Here is a 19,209-nt window from a genome sequence, read left to right on the forward strand (position 1 = left end):
AACTTCTTTAGCGGCGCTGGGCACTTTTTGAGGTGGGGAAAAAATGATAAACTCGAGACAGCGTAAGGCGATCACGTGACCGTAAGGGGCGTAAGGCGATCACGTGACCGTAAGCCCCGTAAACTCATAATTTAAATGGCATTTAAATCAATAAAGAAAAACTCAATGTTATTTGACATTTATGTTCCTCCTTTTCAAGACTCTTTACCTATGTTCAAATAATTTGACGTTGTCATGGCAGTATGTAAATAAACATGTAAATGAAAAAGTGTGATCTTATTTGAGAATGATAATAATATATAATAAATAAATAGAATACCTCCGCTAAACGTATGTATCGTGTTACCGGGCGTCGGTAACATAGTGAGGTGAGTTTTCACTTCTATCGGCACTCCCGGAGTGCAACCATTGTTGCTTTTTAAACTATGTATTTAGTTATCTACAAATCTTTATAAAATTATAACTTTAAAATAAATTGCAAAATGCGTTCCACCTTTACCAACTTTGACACAACATGGGAATCCCGTGTCTACAACTTTATTCGATCATTGCGTTCAGTTTACTTTAGTTATTAACTATGTAAAATATATACAATAGGTCAAATCGTTCCAGTACGAATAGAGTTGAAAATTGCACGTAGGAACACATCCGCTTGTTTAAAATTTTAGCACCATTTCGTTAAAGCAAATAATAACGGTATTTTTACGGTAATTCTATTCTAATATGCAAGGTGTCCCAAGAAGTAGTGATATACTGAAGCTGGGAGGTAGAGGACCTAGAGGGCTATCTGAATCACGAATCACCCCCATGTATGTTCCGCGATTTTTCGTATTTTCGGAGTTATGATTTTTTTTAATTTTTCACCTATCGCCGAGTACGATGAGATTTTTATTTATGGTGACGTGAATTATTGCGGTAGATGCTTGATTTTTTTTGTGTGCTAAGCTGATAGATAGGTCAATTCAGTATGGTAACATTTACTATCGTTAGATCTTTGAATGGAATTTAAAAAAAAATGCCAAGAAAGATAAAATTACCCAGTATGTTTTATTTTTTTAAGCGCCCTTGAAGTTGTGAACATACTGGTTAATTTTATCTTTCTTGGCATTAATTTTTTTTTTAATTTCATTCAAAGATCTAACGATAGTAAATGTTACCATACTGAATTGGCCTATCTATCAGCTTAGCACACAAAAAAAAATCAAGCATCTACCGCAATAATTTACGTCACCATAATTAATAAAAATCTCATCGTACTCGGCGATAGGTGAAAAATTAAAAAAAATCATAACTCCGAAAATACGAAAAATCGCGGAACATACATGGGGGTGATTCTCTACCTCCCAGCTTCAGTATATCACTACTTCTTGGGACAGCTTGTATATAGCTCACCGTGGTAACCTCAAGAACTATCCTTCGACATACTTTGGAGTGTACGCATTTGCATAAACTTGCCTATTTTAACAATATGTATTGACTAAAGCAAATACATATTGTTAAAATAGGTTTGTAAATTTGTCCACCTTAAAAAGACTTTACATTTATTTTTTTTGCTTACACTTTCTAATGGTGGTTCGCACAACATAAATTTAACTTCGGGCGTTCCTCAGGGCGGCATACTTTCTCCCTTGCTTTTTTCCGTTTTTATTAACTTGATTACGACTAAAATTAAGTGCTCCTTCCACTTATATGCTGATGACCTACAACTTTACACGCAGTCGAGGCTCGAGGACGTGGACGAAGCTATCTCGAGATTGAATGATGACCTCAATCGCATCTCATCTTGGTCCAACGACTTCGGAATAGCTGTGAATCCCTCCAAGTGTCAGGCTATCATTATCGGGAATCCTCGCCTGGTCTTAAATACCGATTTCAGGTATGTTGCACCGATTCTCTACGAAAACATTGTCATCCCTTTTTCCACCAAAGTTAAAAACTTAGGATTGCTGTTTGATTGTGGCCTGACCTGGGAACCCCAAGTGTCCGATGTGTGTCGAAGAGTTACGTATACCTTGCGATCACTATATAGGTTTAAATATTTTCTACCGATTGCTACCAAAACTCTCCTTATTCAAGCTCTGGTGTTACCTGTCATCGATTATTGTGATGTGTGCTGCACTAATGTGACGCAAGCATTACTGGACAAGCTCGACCGACTATTGAACAACTGTATTAGGTTCATTTATGGCCTTCGCAAGTATGACCACGTATCCGCCTTTCGCCGACAACTCAACTGGCTTCGTATTCGTGAGCGCAGAAGTCTCAAAAGTTTATGCACCCTGTTCTCCATTCTATTTGATCCAGTGGCACCAGATTACTTGAGTTCTAAATTTAAATTTGTAACTGCCCGACCAGGATGCGAACTTCGCACTGCTCGCAAACTTGTTTTAGCTGTCCCGCATCATCGTTCTAGTGCTATGTCCAATTCATTCACCGTGCAAGCCATCCGTCTCTGGAATGATTTGCCTCTCAGCTTACGACAAGCCGAGACTAAGTTGACGTTCAAGCGCAAGCTGCGCAAGTATCTTTTTGAAAAGTCTAAAGATTAAGTATCTTCATAGTAAATTTAGTAGCAGGTTTATATATATATATATATATATATATATTTATTTATATATAATTATTGTATACATATACGTATATATTATTGTTGTATATTGCATATATTTATTATATCTTCACATTACATTTATATTTGTGCCTATTAATTATAAGCATCAAGTTTTAGTGTTCTTTACATACCCCGCACCAACTATGTTTCTCTGTTTGGCCTAAAGGTTGACTGGTAGAGAATGCCGTGTAGCATTAAGTCCGCCTTTTGTCACTGTATATTTTTACTGTGCAATAAAGTTTAAATAATAATAATAAATTTACTACCTATGCAATATCGAAACGTTTTGACACTGACATTATCAGTCACGTCAATCGTCTGACAGTGACAGTTCGATTGTACGCAAATGCAAAATCTAGTTTTGCGGCGTGTATATTTTTTCACGTGTCTTCAATAAAAACTATGTAATACAATAGAAATTAGTAAGCAATAGTAATTAAATATACGTGAAAATGTTCAAAGTGCCAGAATGGGGCACCGACGTGCCCGACACTAGTGTAAACTTCTCCAAATCTGCAAACGTAAGTACTTATTGACTGTAGATTTTTTTGCCATATAAATCAACTAAACATTACATCCTTACCAGATATTTTACCTAATTTAATTATTCAGCAAGTTTTTACGCCAGATATGCAAGAAATAGAGACCACAAGTGTACAAATTATAAATGTAAACATAACCCGCTCTCTGATACTGCGGGGTTACGAACTGCATCGCAGCCATAATTGTGTGTGTTTAGTTTTAAGATATATTTTATAATAATATGTATGCTAGTTATAAGGTATTTATCTATGGTGCAATAGATGCCTGAAAATAAAGTTTTTCATTCATTCATTCATAACCTCTTACAGTCGTAAAGACGTATGGTTATTTTATTGTTTAAGAAAACGTTACTTACTTTAAAATTATTTTTATACTTTATAAATACATAACAAATAGTACATTCCTGCAACACACAAAAAATAATTCACGTTCCAGAATAAACAGGGAAAAATGTCGTCTACGGCAGAGACCAAAGAGTCTAAAGTCAAACCTCCTCAAGTAAATGGCAACATTCAGAAAAAAACAACCGCTAAGAAATCTACGGACAAGCGGAAGTTGAAGAAAATCAGGCAGAAAAACAGGAAAATATATCAAACTTTGAGTAAACCTCAAAATATTGAATCTGAAACTAGTTCAAATCACAATCAACCAGGTAGATTTGTATTAAACCCAAATAAACCGGAACCTAAGCAAAGTGAGCCGAAACCTGTTCTAAATACCAAAAAACATAATGCTGTTAATAAAAACCATGATAAACTTAAGAAACCCAAACTTAACAAATCTCCTAAACAAAAAAATAAGAACCAAAAAGCGATCAATAATCCAAATGAAACTAATGGCACGGAAAAAAAGCCTCAGAAGCAAAAACATAACAAAGAACTTGAAATAAGTGACATAGAGCTTAATAATGTTGACACAGACAAAGCAGACGAGGCAATTATTAATGCTAAGAAAAAGAAATTGACTGAGGCTTTTAAGAATGAGGACCAAGAAGATATTTTGTTCAGAGAAAAGCCTAAAGTAAAATTTAACAAGAAGAAGGAGCAGATAAAGAAAATGCTGGAGCAAAGCAACCGGAACTCTATCAATCTTAGTGGGAATTCTAATTCACTGCGAGAAAGAATGATTGCCAAATTGCAAGGTAAGGAATACTTTATTAACTACTATTTTGGAACATTAATCCTATTAGTAGTGGCTCTGTGAGCTGTAGACCTGTCAAGGCTTCGCCATTTTGAAAAACTTCCTAAAACATAAAAAAAATATTCTGCACATAATATAATTATCAAATCTGCTCACCTGTAAATAAGAACATCCACATTTTTTTTAGCTTGTTAGTGTCCCACTGCTGGGCAAAGACCTCTCCCCTTGATCTCCACAAATAACCAAAAATAGTATGAAGATTGTGCGCTGGCATCATCGCTTGCCCCCACCACAAACAACTTTGCACATACCCAATAGCTCTGAATTAGTAATAATAGTTATTAGTGTGTTTTGTTGTTACCTCACAATATTCTAACTAAATAAAAGGCTTATTAATTATAATATGAGCCGATTTAACTTTTTAGAAGAAATAGAAAATGTTAACATAAGATGTACTTTTTAGCTGCGCAGTTCAGATATCTCAATGAAAAGCTGTACACATCATCGGGAACAGAAGCAAAGGAGCTGTTCCAAGCTGACCCAGCAGCCTTCGAGACATACCACCAAGGTTACCAGCAGCAGATCAAGAAATGGCCCGTGAACCCGCTGGACCTCATTGTCAAGAGGATCATGAAAATGTAAGTTTACTAGTACATGTCCAGAGTGGAAAAGCACCTGGGTGAATCAACTCTTGCTTTACGTTGCCATGGTTACATTCTCTTAGGTCACTCTTAAAACTGATTTTATGGTATTTAAATTAAACAAATATGCATTTTTGTCCTAGTTATATCACTGCCTCAAAATATCCTGGCCACGGCATCAAAATGTAATATCTCCCCTATACAAGTATTTTTAAACTAATTTGAGATTCAGGACTACATGGTGCTGAAGGTGAGGTACTCTTGAAGTGCTTCAGCCACGAGTGATTAACATGATTCACAGTTCTCTTATTGTTTTTACCTTTTTTGTAGGCCTAAAACCCACCTCATAGCAGACATGGGTTGTGGCTCTGCCACTCTTTCCCATCGGATTCCCCAGAAGGTCCGCTCATTTGACCTGGTGGCTTCATCACCAGGGGTTGACGCTTGTGACATGGCTCATACACCATTGTTGAGCGCGTCGGTGGACGTGGTGGTGTATTGTCTGGCGTTGATGGGGACGCAGTTGGCCGAATATTTGGCTGAAGGGAACAGGGTGCTGAAGACTGGGTGAGTCTTTTATTTATATATCAGTCTGTGGCAATACCATGTGCCAGGCTGCTCTGATGATGGAAATAGTTTAATCGTCTTAGGGTAGGTGGCACTAAACCACTCTCACTGTTAACGCCTTCGCTGCGGCAATTAGTGTAACTAAGCATACTTTGCATACATGGAGTCTATTGACAGTTTCGACCCCATACCGCAGTGAACGTGTTAAAATATTCACTGTTTTTAGGGTTCCGTACCTCAAAAGGAAAAAACGGAACCCTAATAGGATCACTCGTCTGTCTGTCCGTCCGTCTGTCACGGCCTATTTTCTCCGAAACTACTGGACCAATTAAGTTGAAATTTGGCACACATATGTAAGTTTGTGACCCAAAGATGGACGTGTAACGTAAATAAATGAAGTTTAAATATGGAGGCCGATTTTGGGGGGTAAATAAGAAAATTAAAATATAAAGTTTTTCAAACTATATCGTGTTATATATCCAATGAAAGAGCTCATTGTAAGGATCTCAATTATATTTTTTTTATAATTTTAGGATTAATAGTTTAGCAGTTATTCAAGAAAATAGGCAAATAATGACCATTCCCCCCCCCCCCCTTATCTCCGAAACAACTGGGTCTAAAATTTTGAAAAAACTACACAAAATAGTTCTTTACCTATAGATCAGGGATGTTGCGGATGCAGATTTTTTGACATCCGCGGATGCGGATATTTAAAGTCTCACATCCGCGGATGCGGATGCGGATGTCAAGATTAGGTACTTAGAAAACGTCAAATATTACATTTTTAGTATTTTTTATTTAAAAAAAACGAAACGTTTAGTATTTGAGCAAGAATATAGGGTGCGTTATATTTAATAAACAGTAATTTGGCCGACTTTTCTGGATCTAAACGATTTCGTTATAGGTAATGACGAAATTACCTGGCACACGACGCCGCTAAGACGTTCCTGTACAGACTTGTTTGACATCCGCATCCGCATAAGCTCCGCATCGATTTTATGCGGATGCGGATGCAGATGCGGATGTTGAAAATAATGCGGAAGTTCCGCCGTTGCGGATGCGGATGCGGATGTTCGCAACATCCCTGCTATAGATGACAGGAAAACCTATTAGAAATGTGCAGTCAAGCGTGAGTCGGACTTAATGTACGGAACCCTTGGAACGCGAGTCCGACTCGCACTTGGCCGGTTTTTTTTTTCATTGTTCACTGCTGAGTGACGTTGATTAGTCTGGCAAACGCTTAACACATTAACTGCCAGCGACTCGCTAGGGGAGTTCACTGTTCGTAGGCGCTTTTCGCTACATACTGTTTTTCCCGTGTTATCGGCTACGCTCGTAGCGCGTAGCTCGCGCTGGCACTGAATGTGTTAAAGATGACTAAATTAGAAAAGTACTATAGACGATAAAAGCTTGCATTTTTTTAAATAAACGTTACTTTTTTCCCTCTCTCACCCCAACTCTTACCTCTGCTGCATTAGCCTAATGTATCGAGAGTGGAGACATCTATCTAGCGATGTCAATAGGTATTATAAAAATTCAACTTTTTACGGGATATTTATATTTAAGTTACTGTTATTTCAGAATTATTTACCAGTCAAAGTGAAATTGTTACATCTTCCAGAGGCCACCTCCTGATCGCCGAGGTGGAGTCCCGGTTCGACAAGCTGGAAGAGTTCACGCGCGGAGTCGAGCGGCTCGGGTTCAAGCTCCTCCAGACTGATCAGACTCACAACGTGTTCTATTTTATGGAGTTTAAGAAAATTCAGGAGGCGTCGAAAAAAGCTAGACACGTGCCGTTGACTTTGAAACCTTGCTTGTATAAGAGACGATAGGAAAATAAATATTATAACAAACTAATCGCAAGTTGTTTTACTTGGCCTGCCATGCCCAAAATTGCCCGGTTTGGTAAGAATAACGATTGCAGGTGAATAGAATAACAGTAGGTACCTATTAACGGTGCCTTATGGTAGGTATTCATTTTGTATTAATTAACTGAGAACATATTACGCTTTTTAGGGTTCCGTAGCCAAATCGCAAAAAGCGGAACCCTTATGGATTCGTCATGTCTGTCTGTCTGTCTGTCTGTCCGTCCGTCTGTCTGTCTGTCCGTCCGTCTGTCCGTCTGTCTGTCCGTCCATATGTCACAGCCACTTTTTTCCGAAACTATAAGAACTGTAATGTTGAAACTTGGTAAGTAGATGTATTCTGTGAACCGCATTAAGATTTTAAGATTTTCACACTAAAATAGAAAAAAAAAATTAATTTTGGGGGTTCCCCATAGAACTGAAACTCAAAAAATTTTTTTTCATCAAACCCATACGTGTGGGGTATCTATGGATAGGTCTTAAAAAGCGGCCAAGTGCGAGTCGGACTCGCCCATGAAGGGTTCCGTATTTAGGCGATTTATGACGTATTAAAAAAAAAACTACTTGCTAGATCTCGTTCAAACCAATTTTCGGTGGAAGTTTACATGGTAATGTACATCATATATTTTTTTTAGTTTTATCATTCTCTTATTTTAGAAGTTAGGGGGGGGGGGACACACATTTTACCACTTTGGAAGTGTCTCTCGCGCAAACTATTCAGTTTAGAAAAAAATGATATTAGGAACCTCAATATCATTTTTGAAGACCTATCCATAGATACCCCACACGTATGGGTTTGATGAAAAAAAAAAATTTGAGTTTCAGTTCGAAGTATGGGGAACCCCAAAAATTAATTGTTTTTTTTCTATTTTTGTGTGAAAATCTTAATGCGGTTCACAGAATACATCTACTTACCAAGTTTCAAGTTCTTATAGTTTCGGAGAAAAGTGGCTGTGACATACGGACGGACAGACAGACGGACAGACAGACAGACATGACGAATCTATAAGGGTTCCGTTTTTTGCCATTTGGCTACGGAACCCTAAAAAATGATATTGAGGTTTCTAATATCATTTTTTTCTAAACTGAATAGTTTGCGCGAGAGACACTTCCAAAGTGGTAAAATGTGTGTCCCCCCCCCTGTAACTTCTAAAATAAGAGAATGATAAAACAAAAAAATATATGATGTACATTACCATGTAAACTTCCACCGAAAATTGGTTTGAATGAGATCTAGTAAGTAGTTTTTTTTTTAATACGTCAAAATCTCCTAAATACGGAATCCTTCATGGGCGAGTCCGACTCGCACTTGGTCGCTTTTAGTATGTACAACTAATTTTAACCCTTTGACCGCCGTTGGCATGTATACAAGACAACGATAGAACGATACACTGGCGCCGCTGTCTTGTATACAAGACAAAAATTCAACCGCTCGGTAAATGTGGAAAAAATATCAATTTTTTTTTTACACTCATGTTCATGTTTTAGGTCCTTGTTTAAAAAAAATTGCATTTATTGCAGCTATAGAAATCCATTCTTTTATAATAAGGCTCTCAAAAAAATTGCTCCAGATTTCAACGTTTTTCTTGTTCCTCATCGCCGTTGTCCTGTATACAAGACAGCTAGGGATGGGAATGTTAACTCGATATGAGAATATTCAAAATAAATATCAAATCGCAAATCTGGTTTTATTTAAGCATTTGAACACTTGTTAAATGCCAATCGGTGGTAACTAGTAACTAGAATACGTAAAACGAGACGAGAGAGACAGGCATTAACTATAGCTGAAGTTCAGGGAGCTTCTTCAGCTGTTGATAGTAGAGTCAGACAAGTAAATCTGTCCTTGTGGATTATTTGCAGAACAAAAGATTCATTTTAAGATGATAGTGTAGTGGGGAGTGATACCCTGCAGTGACCGCTTCGCACAAGAATGGTAGGTACAGGCGGACGCTAGGACTATATAGTCAGTGTCGCCTAACTATGAGAATGTTATATATTTGAAATTGACGAAAAATTGTCATGGTAGGGGGGATGTAATACGGAAACTGATAAGCTCATCTAAAGAACATGTCGAATGTGAAACATGCATACCCGAACATTTCTGATCCCCACCCTTTTCCAATATTATTGTTCTTCACTCATTGACAATTCAATTAACCCACGTGCAATTTTCCCCAATGCAGTTCCGGTACTTACATTTATATTATCGACACACGATGCGCGGCTCTAACGTTACGCTTATAAAGTTTACGTACCGACAAGCGCTTACGCCGTTGACCTAGAGACTATTATTACTTAATCCGCGCGGAAACAGTCCTTGTCGGTCTGCACTGCGGACAGTCCATGCGCGCCGTTGTCTTGTATAAACGACTTCTTGTACAGCCTAGTGCGGTGATATTACGTCATGAATCGATATTGTTTAGTGGTTGTTTTTAATGATAAAGACCTTTATTTTTAACATTGTCGTGTGTAAAAAATATGTTAATTTTGGGCATTTTCGAAATAAATTAAAGTTGGATAAGAACAAAGCCAAATTGAGAAGATTTTTACCATAAATTGTAAATATCGATATCACTATTTAAAATCCCTAAACTTTTTATTAGTTGTTTACTTAAAATTTGCTCTGGCGTGTGAGTGAGCGTCTTTGCGGACTAGGTCCGGCGGCCAAAAGGTTAATTTTCTTCTATTCAGGTACGCTTTATACGATGTTTTTACTGAAGAATTAAAAAAAATAAAAATGGCACCGACTTCAAAAACTAAGTAATTACCCGGATGGTTATTAATTTTCTTATTATAAGGTATTAATTACTTTTTGGCAGAAATCTGCTTTACGACGGGATAGGGGTGAAGCGCTGGTGGCCTAGCGGTAAGAGCGTGCGACTTTCAACCCCGACTCGTACCAATGAGTTTCTCGGAACTTATGTACTTAAGTACGAAATATCATTTGATATTTACCAGTTGCTTTTCGGTGAAGGAAAACATCGTGAGGAAACCGGACTAATCCCAATAAGGCCTAGTTTCCCCTCTGGGTGGGAAGGTCAGATGGCAGTCGCTTTCGTAAAAACTAGTGCCTACGTCAAATCATGGGATTAGTTGTCAAGCAGACCCCAGGCTCCCACGAGCCGTGGCAAAATGCCGGGATAATGCTAACGCGAGGAAGAAGAAGAGAGAGGGGTGTCATATAAAAAATATTTTGTGATTTTCAGTGGGTTGGTCTTTTGAAGGCGGTTCCCTTTTTTAACCTTTTGGCCGCCGGACCTAGTCCGCAAAGACGCTCACTCACACGCCAGAGTAAATTTTAAGTAAACAACTAATAAAAAGTTTAGGGATTGCAAATAGTGATATCGATATTTACAATTTATGGTAAAAAACTTCTCAATTTGGCTTTGTTCTTAAACAACTTTAATTTATTTCGAAAATGCCAAAAATTAACATGTTTTTTAGACACGAGAATGTTAAAAATAAAGGTCTTTATCATTAAAAACAACCACTAAACAATATTGATTGACGTAATATCACCGCACTAGGCTGTACGAGAAGTCTTGTATACAAGACAACGGCGCGCATGGACTGCCCGCAGTGCTGACCGACAAGGACTGCTTCCGTGCGGATTAAGTAATAATAGTCTCTAGGTCAACGGCGTAAGCGCTTGTCGGTACGTAAACTTTATAAGCGTAAGGTTAGAGCCGCGCATCGTGTGTCGATAATATAAATGTATCGGAACTGCATTGGGGAAAATTACACGTGGGTTGAATTGTCAATGAGTGAAGAACAATAATATTGGAAAAGGGTGGGGATCGGAAATGTTCGGGAATGCATGTTTCACATTCGACATGTTCCTTAAATGAGCTTCTCAGTTCCCGTATTACATCCTCCCTACCATGTAAATTTTTCGTCAATTTCAAATATATAACATTCTCATAGGCGACACTGACTATTCCGAGCGTCCGCCTGTACCATTCTTGTGCGAAGCGGTCACTTCAGGGTATCACTCCCCACTACACTATCATCTCAAAATGAATCATTTGTTCTGCAAATAGACCACAAGGACAGATTTACTTGTCTAACTCTACTATCGACAGCTGAAAAAGCTCCCTGAACTTCAGCTATAGTTATGCCTGTCTCTCTCTCGTTTAACGTATTCTAGTTACTAGTTACCACCAATTGGCATTTAAAAGGTGTTCAAATGCTTAAATAAAACTAGATTTGCAATTGGATATTTATTTTGAATATTCTCATATCGAGTTAACATTTCCATCCCTCGCTGTCTTGTATATGACACCGTAAGATTGTGAACCCGTTAGTTTATAATCTAACGTAGGTTAGGTTAGGTTAGATTATAATCTCCCTACCGTCGGTTTATAATGTAACTAGCGAGATTATAATATGACGAGTGTTTACAATTTTACGATGACATATACAAGACAACGGCGACGAGGAACACGAAAATATTATTCGATAGCCTTATTATAAAAGAATGGATTTATATAGCTGCTTTAAATGCATGCAATTATTTTAAAAATCAAATACCTAAATAAAACATTAACACGAGTGTAAAAACAATACAATTGATGTTTTTTTTTTCACATTTACCGAGCGGTTGAATTTGTGTCTTGTATACATTAAGACTGCGGCGCCAGTGTATCGTTCTATCGTTGTCTTGTATACATGCCAACGGCGGTCAAAGGGTTAAAAAGAAATTATGTTACTTACGTTATTTTATTTTGGTTTTATTTTTGTTTATTTTGAATTTTTTAATTCTTTTTTATTTCATTCATTCTTTTCCCGCCCGTACCCTCCATTCTTTGGTATCGTCTTGGATCGTCCCATTAGTTTTTCGTCAAGTTCTTAAATTAGTCCTATTCTGCTTTCGTCACGCATTCTACTTTGAAAGCCACCGACGATTGTGACGAATGTAGAATGGGTGACGAAAGCAGAATAGGACAAATTTAAGAACTTGACGAAAAACGAATGGGACGACCCAAGACGATACGCATTCTTTGCTACTTCCTGAATGAAAAATACATATATGTTAAATTTACAATTTTATTACAAAGTGCTTGGTCGTAGAAAAAGTATTGTAAGTATGCAACGTTGTTTAACTGAGTCAAAAATATTTGTGGCGTCTTTATTAAGTAACAATTTTCGGCTTCGCCTCAAACTGTTACTCACGCCACTCGCCTTTTTTGACCTCTCTTAAACAACGGTTGCATAAAATACTATTGTTCTGGTAGATGCTCATTCGAAATGGATAGGGTTTGCAAGATCCGTCAATTTTTCGGATCCGGATATTTCGGATATTAAAATTTGACGGATCCGGATATCCGGATAATTCGGATAATACGGATCTGTATCAAGAAAGGTGACGAAATTTACAACTTACATACAACGAACAGCTAGTAAAATGTCAAATGTTCATATTTTAGTTAATTACCATTATTAGTAATTATTATTATTATCTCAAAACGATATAAATAAGTATAATAAGATATTCAGTGTAGTCTTAATTAGGTATTCCTATTAATAATATTATGCATTTTTTTTAGGAGGCCGTAGTCGATTTGTAACCGAAAACGCCAAAAATGAAGTAATTAAAGCAAATTTATTTCTATATATCTGCTCAGAAGAATTAATTCTAAAGGTGCCTAAAAACACCGCTTTAACTTCGGCGTTTTTTTCTTGAATTTGCCATTATAAGCTCACAAAATAGAAAATGGAGAAAAAGTTACATTTATGTACTTTTATTATTTTATACCGGTGTGGTGTGATATAATTTATACTATTAAAAAACGTACTTCCTTTACCTTGGTAAAATAGCTATACCTTCAGTCATTAGATTGAGAAAAATGGCTTAGAAAAAGTATCTCACTCATTTATTCAGTCCCCATTACCACAATCTTCCATTATAGGTATATACAGGGTGCCCGGTAATTAGTGGATAACCTTCTAACCACCGACAGAGCACCTTAGGCTGGTCCAGAAAATGCACTTATAGGTCTAGCTCCAATTAAAAAAGACAGAAAAGTTCGATTATCTCGAAAACCACGAAACTTTTACTAGACCTATAAGTGCATTTTCTGGACCAGCCTAAGGTGCTCTGTCGGTGGTTAGAAGGTTATCCACTAATTACCGGGCACCCTGTATAAATCCAGTTAATTACTGCAAAATAATGTGAAATTACTACAAAAGTTTCGGGAAACTAAGAAATTTGGGCTACAGCTTCTTAATAACGAGAAAAAAATATCAATATTAGTTACTCAGTTAGCAGCACATCAAGCACATGTTATTTATGTGAAGACTGGGAACGGACACGATAACACAAAAAAGTCACTGATAACAACACGCACAAGCACTAATGAAGTTCCAGGTAGACGACCCAAAGGCGACTGAGCGAAAACCTGATAACAATTACTTTAAAACATACAAATATTTACCCTTATTCCAGTCAGGAGGCATGCAGGTAGCTCGTTTTAAGACTTACTGTTTAGTTTAAGCAATATTTGTACTTATTTTATGACGTTATCGCGTACCAATAACGCGACCAATGCAATATTTAACGGATCCGTGAGATCCGAAATATCCGGATCCTATGAGACGTTGGATCCGGATCTTAGATTTGACGGATATCCGGATATTTCGGATATCCGGATCTTAAACCCTAAATGTGAGGGATTGTTCGGGTTGGCTCCCCACAGTCACAGGCTGGTGTCGGCGAGATTCCCTATCTGTGAAGGTTCTGGTTACAGCGTCCTACTCCCGTTCGGATGCGGTTTATACTGACCCAGATCTTGCGGTGGTATTGTATACATACTTTAAATATATACTGATAAAATAAAATAATAGTATTTTATGCAACCGTTGTTTAAAAGAGGTAAAAAAAGGCGAGTGGCGTGAGTAACAATTTGAACCGAAGACGAAAATTGTTAATAAAGACGCCACGAGTATTTTTTGACTCAGTTAAACAACGTTGCATACAATACTTTTTCTACGACCAAGCACTTTGAAATAAAATTGTAAATTTAACAAATATTTTTCATTCAAGAAGTAGCAAAGAATGGAGGGTACGTACGGGCGGGAAAAGAATGAATGAAAAAAAAAACATGTCTATGGTTCACTCATCTGTCTGGTGATTACACGAAGTATCGTAAAAGTGCCAAAAAGATACTGCGTGTATGCACAAACTTTTTTGGGGAATAGACTAAAGGCTTGTCTTGACAACTATAACTACTATAAGATAGGGGTTTAAAGGTGTGTGCACGACCCTTTAAATGACAAATAAAAGTACGGGAGTAGAAAAAATATATTATTAATGTTCTAAGCATTCTTTATTAAAGTTACCAATAAAATACATAGTTTAATTTTGTATAATAAGTTATATTCACTGACTGTTTTATTTTCACCCCTGTCTATAGTGACTTTTCAAGCGGTCCTCGCAATAAATGTATACACTAAATATTATTAATTAACACATTGAGTGTCGGGAACCCGCTCGGCGGGCGCTCTGTCCTCGAGACGTCGGAGTTGCGTCGGAGGTAAAAGATTAAGTCCCGCTGTATAATTTAGGGCCAGTTGCACCAACCACATTTGACAGACTGATCAATGTCAGCCGGCGCGCCCCGGCGCTTTACTAATGAAACATAAATAAAAATCTTCTCTCTTTAACGATACGAACAGTTGGTGCAACCGACCCTTATATAGTAACCGCGAGCAGTGTAAACAGTCGATGCTCCTCCCTGCGTACGAATGCTTGCGCCGTTCGCAGCCCGTCGTGCGCGCGCGCAGGTCCAGGCTCGGCGCGATTGAGCGCCAGCCGCTCGAAGCGGGCTGAGTTCTTCTGCGACGCTGGGTGGCGCACCATCGTGTAGCGGGACATTGAACGATGGAACCTGGAAATATACCTTTTGTTTTTTACGTTTTTAGGGTTCCGTACCTCTTAAGGAAAAACGGAACCCTTATAGGAGTGTGCCATGCCTCTAGGTAATTGTAGGATTTCGTTGACACACTTGATCAATATTTTTAGCACATGCATACTTTTAGCGAATGTATTAAGGTTCAGTATCTTTTTGTAACATCCCATGTACCATATGTTCTTGTGAATAAATGATAATGATAATGATGACAAACAAAGGTTTTTTAAACAGTTTTTACAACGTTATCTTTACCAACCGGCCAAGTGCGAGTCGGAGTCGCATTCCGAGGGTTCCGTACATTAAGTCCGACTCACGCTTGACTGCACATTTCTAATAGGTTTTCCTCTCATCTATAGGTAAAGAACTATTTTGTGTATTTTTTTCAAAATTTTAAACCCAGTAGTTTCGGAGATAAAGGGGGAGGGCAATGGTCAGACAGACAGACACACGAGTTATCCTATAAGGGTTCCGTTTTTTTCTTTTGAGGTACGGAACCCTTAAAATAACAATTACCTGATAACTTTCATATCCTGCTCCTTCATCCTATTATAAAAATCATCGTCCTCGCCTCCCCACTCCCAAAACGTGTTAGAAAACCCGTTCAACTGCTCAAACTGCGCCGCCCGCACGGCCAGCACGCCTCCGACCAGCCAGTCATAGATTAACACGAATCGGAGCTTGTCTATGCTCGCGCTGAGATGGCGCGGCTGCGTCGTGCAGGCGTAGAGGTTGGCGGAGTCGAGGGGCAGCAGGTCCACGTCGTGCAGGAGGAGGCAGGGGAAGCCGTCGGCCATGGCGGCGCGGGCGCCCACGTTGTACAGGAGACCCTTGTTGAAGGGCTTGAGGTCTTGCTGCTCGATCAAATATAGCCTGTATGGCGGTAAAGTTACAAAGATGATAAGATGTAGGTACTACCAAATAGTACCAAAGAGGTAGGTAAGTATATTCAACAAGCTAAATCACTACATAGTATAAAACAAAGTCGCTACCCGCTGTCTGTCTGTCCCTAAGTATGTATGCTTTAGATCTTTAAAACTACGCAACGGATTTTGATGCGGTTTTTTTTAATAGATAGAGTGATTCAAGAGGAAGGTTTATGTATAATTTGTTAACCCGAAGCCTGGGCGGATCGCTATTTTCTAATAATTTTAACTCTACTAAGCCGTGCTACAGTGCGCGACCATTTAGGTCAGTGGTGGGCAAAGTACGGCCCGCCAAAGGACTTAATCTGGCCCGCCGCTGGTCCTTCGAAACTATTAGTATATGGGCACAGTAATAATGAAAACGTATTTTAGCTGCAATTCTGGCCTTCCTCTGAAATCTCTTATTCTGGTTCCCCACAAAAAAAGTTTGCCCACCACTGATTTAGGTTCTAGGGTGAGTATTAGGTATGAACACCCTGCCGACGGCGAGCGGTGCGGTGAATCGGTGATAGAAAGCGGTCGTTAATTGGCATCATGTCAAACAATGTATAGCGTGCCCTTGGACTGACAATGAGTCGAAGGGTCCAAGCTGGCATCCAGGTGGATAAAATGCAACTTTCTCGTCAGTGTTTGAAGGATAAAAGCCTTTACGAGATGTGGTGAAAAGGATATTCTGATCTACTTCTAACATTATTTTACAAAACTACTTACTTGTAATGAATATTTTGTTTCCTCAAAAAGTTATGTATATAGGGCAAGAAGATATCAAGTTGCTTTTGCATGTTTCTATATGTGACCAGTATTGCCACACTGAAGAGTGGGTTGCAGTGCTCCGGTGAAAATGTCCCGCGTTCAATGCCTTTAGCGTCAAAGTCGTCGTAACTCTTTCGCACGTGCCAAGGGTGAATTGTATGTGCACTTTTTAGAACATCTTCATATGTGCAGTTCGATCTGTCATTCTTTAAAACGGTAGAAATTACTTCTTTATACAGAACCGAGTCTATGGCGTCGCCAGATACGTGTGGGTAGTTATAAATTCCATGAGTACAGAAGAAGTTGATCGTTATTACTGCGAGTAGGAGTACAGCCGAAATATTTTTTTTTAGATTCTTTTTGCGGTAACTCGAAAGTATCATGGCAGTAAAGGAAACCAGTATAAATGAAAGAAAATGAAATATTTTCCAAATAAAGGAAAAAAATGTTTAGTGGAGTCGATAAACTGAAAAAAAATGTCTGTTATTTTAACACAATACAGTTAATTATGTATTTGTTTTACAAGGGGTCAAAGTTGTTGTTTAACCGCACATGCTATACCCGAAATACCGAAAGATTCCAAAATTGACCCACGAGCGTAGCGAGTAGTTCGAAAAATGGAATCTTGAGCGTTGCGAGGGTTTCAAAGCACGAGGGTTAAACAAAATTTGCCCCCGAGTGAAACAAATATCATTTAAAAGTCAATTGTACCAGCAAACTAAAGAAAACAACTCAAAATTTGCATTTGATTACTTTTCCTCACATGTGAATAAAATGCAACTTTGTTATCAGTTTTTGATCAATAATCAAGAGAGCCTTTACCACTTGGTGTGGTGAAAAGAATATTTGATATTTATGGAAATCCTCATATACCAAATGTCATCGAAATCGTTAGAGCCGTTTCCGAGATCACCAAATATATATATATATATATATATATATATATATAGATATAAATGAATAAAAAACAACGGGTTGCATCTCGTCGTCTTAGGTAAACTTACTTACGGTACTTGTACGTCTTACGATCTCGCGAGTTTATCATTTTTTCCCCATCACAAAAAGTTCACAGCGCCGCTAAAGAAGTTTTCACTTCAACAAGAATTGCTCGTTTAAAAGTATAAGATAATAAAGCTATAAGGTAAACGTACTGGTGCTCGACGCGGTACCAGTACATGTCATCTATTGTCAATAGAGGTGACATAAGTAGGCCACCAAACGAATAGTCGAGTGTGCTCAGAGACCAAAAAAGTCAACGACGGCGTTGCATGAACAAGGGATTTCCTTTGGCAGGTGGGGGGTGAGGGGGTTTTAAGCGTTTGCGACGTTTGAGGTTAATAATTCTGTTTTGTTTAGGTTCTAAGTCAAGTTTAGTATCATTTTCAACTAAATCAAAGATGTAGACATAGATTTTAGACATGCGCGTAACAGTGGTTCAAAAAGTAATGCTATATCACATCACGTTTTCGAAAACGTAATATTCCACTGAGATATCACATCATTCATCACTCGGTACATGCCGGAACGTGAACAGTGCTCGGGCGCGCGCAAAATGGCACCATCACAGCTATCGCCTACATTACGCAGCGCATCTACGGCACTTATACATTACACGCACTGTGTGTGTACATACTTGAACTGACCATTCATATCGGCGCGTCAATCTATATTAATAATGCCATATTACGCGTTCGAGTGATATCTCATTTGTGATATTACGAGCATTACTTACACATGTCTAATAGATTTCATCCAAATCGGTTCAGCGTTTATTGATTCCCCATACAAACCTACAAATACAAATTATTTATTGTTTGAATGTGAGTGGTTATAAATGGTGGTAGGGTTAGTATTTGGTTCCATCACAATCAGTCAGAATTTGGCGTACAATACCTACTCTGACTCTCAATGCATGTCCTACACCTTACCTTTCATTTTTAGGGGATTTATTTTTGACTAAAAACTATCCTATGTTCTTCCCTTATCCCGTCCGAGTCCCGCACAAACTATCTCTATAAGTACCAAATTTTATCAAAATCGGTTGAGCGGTTATTGAATCCCCATACAAATTTCCACCTCCCTTTTCACACCCTTAAGGGATTATTGTTGAGATTAAAAATATCCTATGTTCTTCCCTGGGACTCAAACCATCTCTATACCAAATTTCAACTAAATTGGTTCAGCAGTTTGCGTGAAGAGGAATTAAATGTGTTTTTACTTCGGAATGGTGTCATTATGATATCATAAATGAATTCG

General features: G+C 38.2%; 2 protein-coding genes across 2 annotated transcripts; one reads left to right on the forward strand and one right to left on the reverse strand.

Annotated features, from left to right (window-relative positions):
* Nucleotides 1-2,974: 2,974 nt before the first annotated feature.
* LOC134662621 (uncharacterized) lies at nt 2,975-7,353 on the forward strand. The gene is made up of 5 exons (XM_063518894.1): nt 2,975-3,132; nt 3,590-4,295; nt 4,758-4,932; nt 5,266-5,502; nt 7,124-7,353. The coding sequence occupies exons 1-5, from the start codon at nt 3,064-3,066 to the stop codon at nt 7,332-7,334; spliced, it is 1,398 nt and encodes a 465-aa protein (XP_063374964.1). The 5' UTR covers nt 2,975-3,063; the 3' UTR covers nt 7,335-7,353.
* Nucleotides 7,354-15,057: 7,704 nt separating this feature from the next.
* On the reverse strand, nt 15,058-17,336 carry LOC134662734 (beta-1,4-galactosyltransferase 1-like). Its single transcript, XM_063519005.1, has 3 exons — nt 16,912-17,336; nt 15,791-16,147; nt 15,058-15,253 (listed from the first exon to the last, which is right to left on the reverse strand). The coding sequence occupies exons 1-3, from the start codon at nt 17,334-17,336 to the stop codon at nt 15,058-15,060; spliced, it is 978 nt and encodes a 325-aa protein (XP_063375075.1).
* Nucleotides 17,337-19,209: the final 1,873 nt, after the last annotated feature.

The sequence above is a fragment of the Cydia amplana genome, chromosome 3, assembly GCF_948474715.1.
Source record: "Cydia amplana chromosome 3, ilCydAmpl1.1, whole genome shotgun sequence".
Classification (NCBI taxonomy): domain Eukaryota; kingdom Metazoa; phylum Arthropoda; class Insecta; order Lepidoptera; family Tortricidae; genus Cydia; species Cydia amplana.

Bases quoted from the DNA above. Each gene is read 5' to 3' on its own strand.
- LOC134662621 (XM_063518894.1), top strand. From the start codon at position 3,064: ATGTTCAAAGTGCCAGAATGGGGCACCGACGTGCCCGACACTAGTGTA. The intron at 4,933-5,265 runs GTAAGTTTACTA...CCTTTTTTGTAG, and splicing joins GTCAAGAGGATCATGAAAAT to GCCTAAAACCCACCTCATAG. The intron at 5,503-7,123 runs GTGAGTCTTTTA...TACATCTTCCAG, and splicing joins AACAGGGTGCTGAAGACTGG to AGGCCACCTCCTGATCGCCG.
- LOC134662734 (XM_063519005.1), bottom strand. From the start codon at position 17,336: ATGATACTTTCGAGTTACCGCAAAAAGAATCTAAAAAAAAATATTTCG. The intron at 16,148-16,911 runs GTAAGTAGTTTT...ACCGCCATACAG, and splicing joins AAACAAAATATTCATTACAA to GCTATATTTGATCGAGCAGC. The intron at 15,254-15,790 runs GTAATTGTTATT...GTATATTTCCAG, and splicing joins CAGGATATGAAAGTTATCAG to GTTCCATCGTTCAATGTCCC.